The 1,349-nt window shown below is 41.9% G+C and overlaps 1 protein-coding gene across 1 annotated transcript; it reads left to right on the top strand.

The window, feature by feature from the left end:
- Positions 1-422: 422 nt before the first annotated feature.
- Positions 423-1,001, top strand: LOC141637319 (uncharacterized). Its single transcript, XM_074446876.1, has one exon. The coding sequence runs from the start codon at positions 423-425 to the stop codon at positions 999-1,001; it is 579 nt and encodes a 192-aa protein (XP_074302977.1).
- The last annotated feature ends 348 nt before the right edge of the window (positions 1,002-1,349 follow it).

Raw genomic sequence — 1,349 nt, 5'->3', positions numbered from 1 at the left:
AGAGATATGCGGAATATATTGCCCTGAGCCTGTAGACATAGAATTATGAGATTGCATGAATTAAAGACTGAACATGTATCAAAAATAATTAATTGTGAAAGGAGAGAAAGAAGGCCGCGAGGCCATGATACCGTAATGTCGTGAGGCCGTGTATGCCGTGATGCCGTGGTTGGTCGGGCAAGGCTAGCTCGATTAATCACACATTCTTTTGTATGCAGGAAATTTTATCTTCTACCTAATACCCGAAAAATTCTTAGAACGGAAACTTATGTTTCTTATTTTATCTTATTAAAACCCAAATGGCACCCAAGAAAGCTACATCCACAGCTATGACTCAAGAAGAAATTGATAGGCTCATTGCAACCAATGATGCGCTGACTGCTGCTTTATAATCAAAGACTGCGACAAAGGATCCTGCTAAGATGAGTGCTGCTATTGCTCGTCATAACCCAATGAAGTATGATGGACTTGGTGAACCGTCATTGCTGGGAGATTGGTATAGAGAGTTTGACAATCTCTTCGAGGTCTTGAACTGTCCTGAGGAGATACAAGTAGATCAAGCTGCTCACTACTTGAAAGGAAAGGTTGGGTTGTGGTGGAACCACAACAAGGCAGTCATTAGAGAGGCATGGAAGAAGAGGGATGAACCGTTTGTCTCATGGAGAGGTTTTAAGGATACCTTGAGGGGCACGTTTGTACCTGAACATGTTACGAGTAAGATGAGGTCGGAGTTTGATTCATTTAAGATGACAGAAGAGATGACCATAGAAGATTACCATAATAGATTCATGGAGCTAGCTGAGTATGTGTCAGACTTGAATTATAGAGAGGAGGTGTTGGATTTGAGGTTTGAGAAGGGTTTAACTACGCGTATCAAGAAGAGTTTGGTAGCTGGAGAGCCAAGTACCGTATTGGAAGTATATCAAAGAGCGGGACATGCTGAGAGAATTGCCGACATGGTGAAGGAGGAAAAGAAGGACAAGGGTGAAAAGAGAAAGTGACAGGGCAGTCGTATACCTATCAAAAATAACCAACTGGCTCTAACTAATATAGCTAGGGAAGTCGGGTCGATCTCCACAGGGAGATGGGAAAATGTCAGCTTTATCTAAGTTCGTCACGGTAACCAAATTGGGGGGTTGTATTTGATTGTTTTAAACTAAAAAGACTAAGAAAGAGAGGAAAAAGCAAGAGAATAAAGATTAAGCAAATATGGAGAAAGCAGCTAAGACAGTCGGTTCACCATGATCATCCACTCAAGCAATCTAGGTCTCAGATCAATGCAAGTATGGTCTGAGGAGCAGTGAATATCTCCTTCCGGTCTCAATTCGCCCTAAAGCACAATTAGCTTA

Source organism: Silene latifolia, unplaced genomic scaffold, assembly GCF_048544455.1.
Source record: "Silene latifolia isolate original U9 population unplaced genomic scaffold, ASM4854445v1 chrun_scaffold_16, whole genome shotgun sequence".
NCBI lineage: Eukaryota > Viridiplantae > Streptophyta > Magnoliopsida > Caryophyllales > Caryophyllaceae > Silene > Silene latifolia.
Note: the sequence above shows the minus strand (reverse complement) of the source record. Positions and strands in the feature narration are given on the sequence as shown.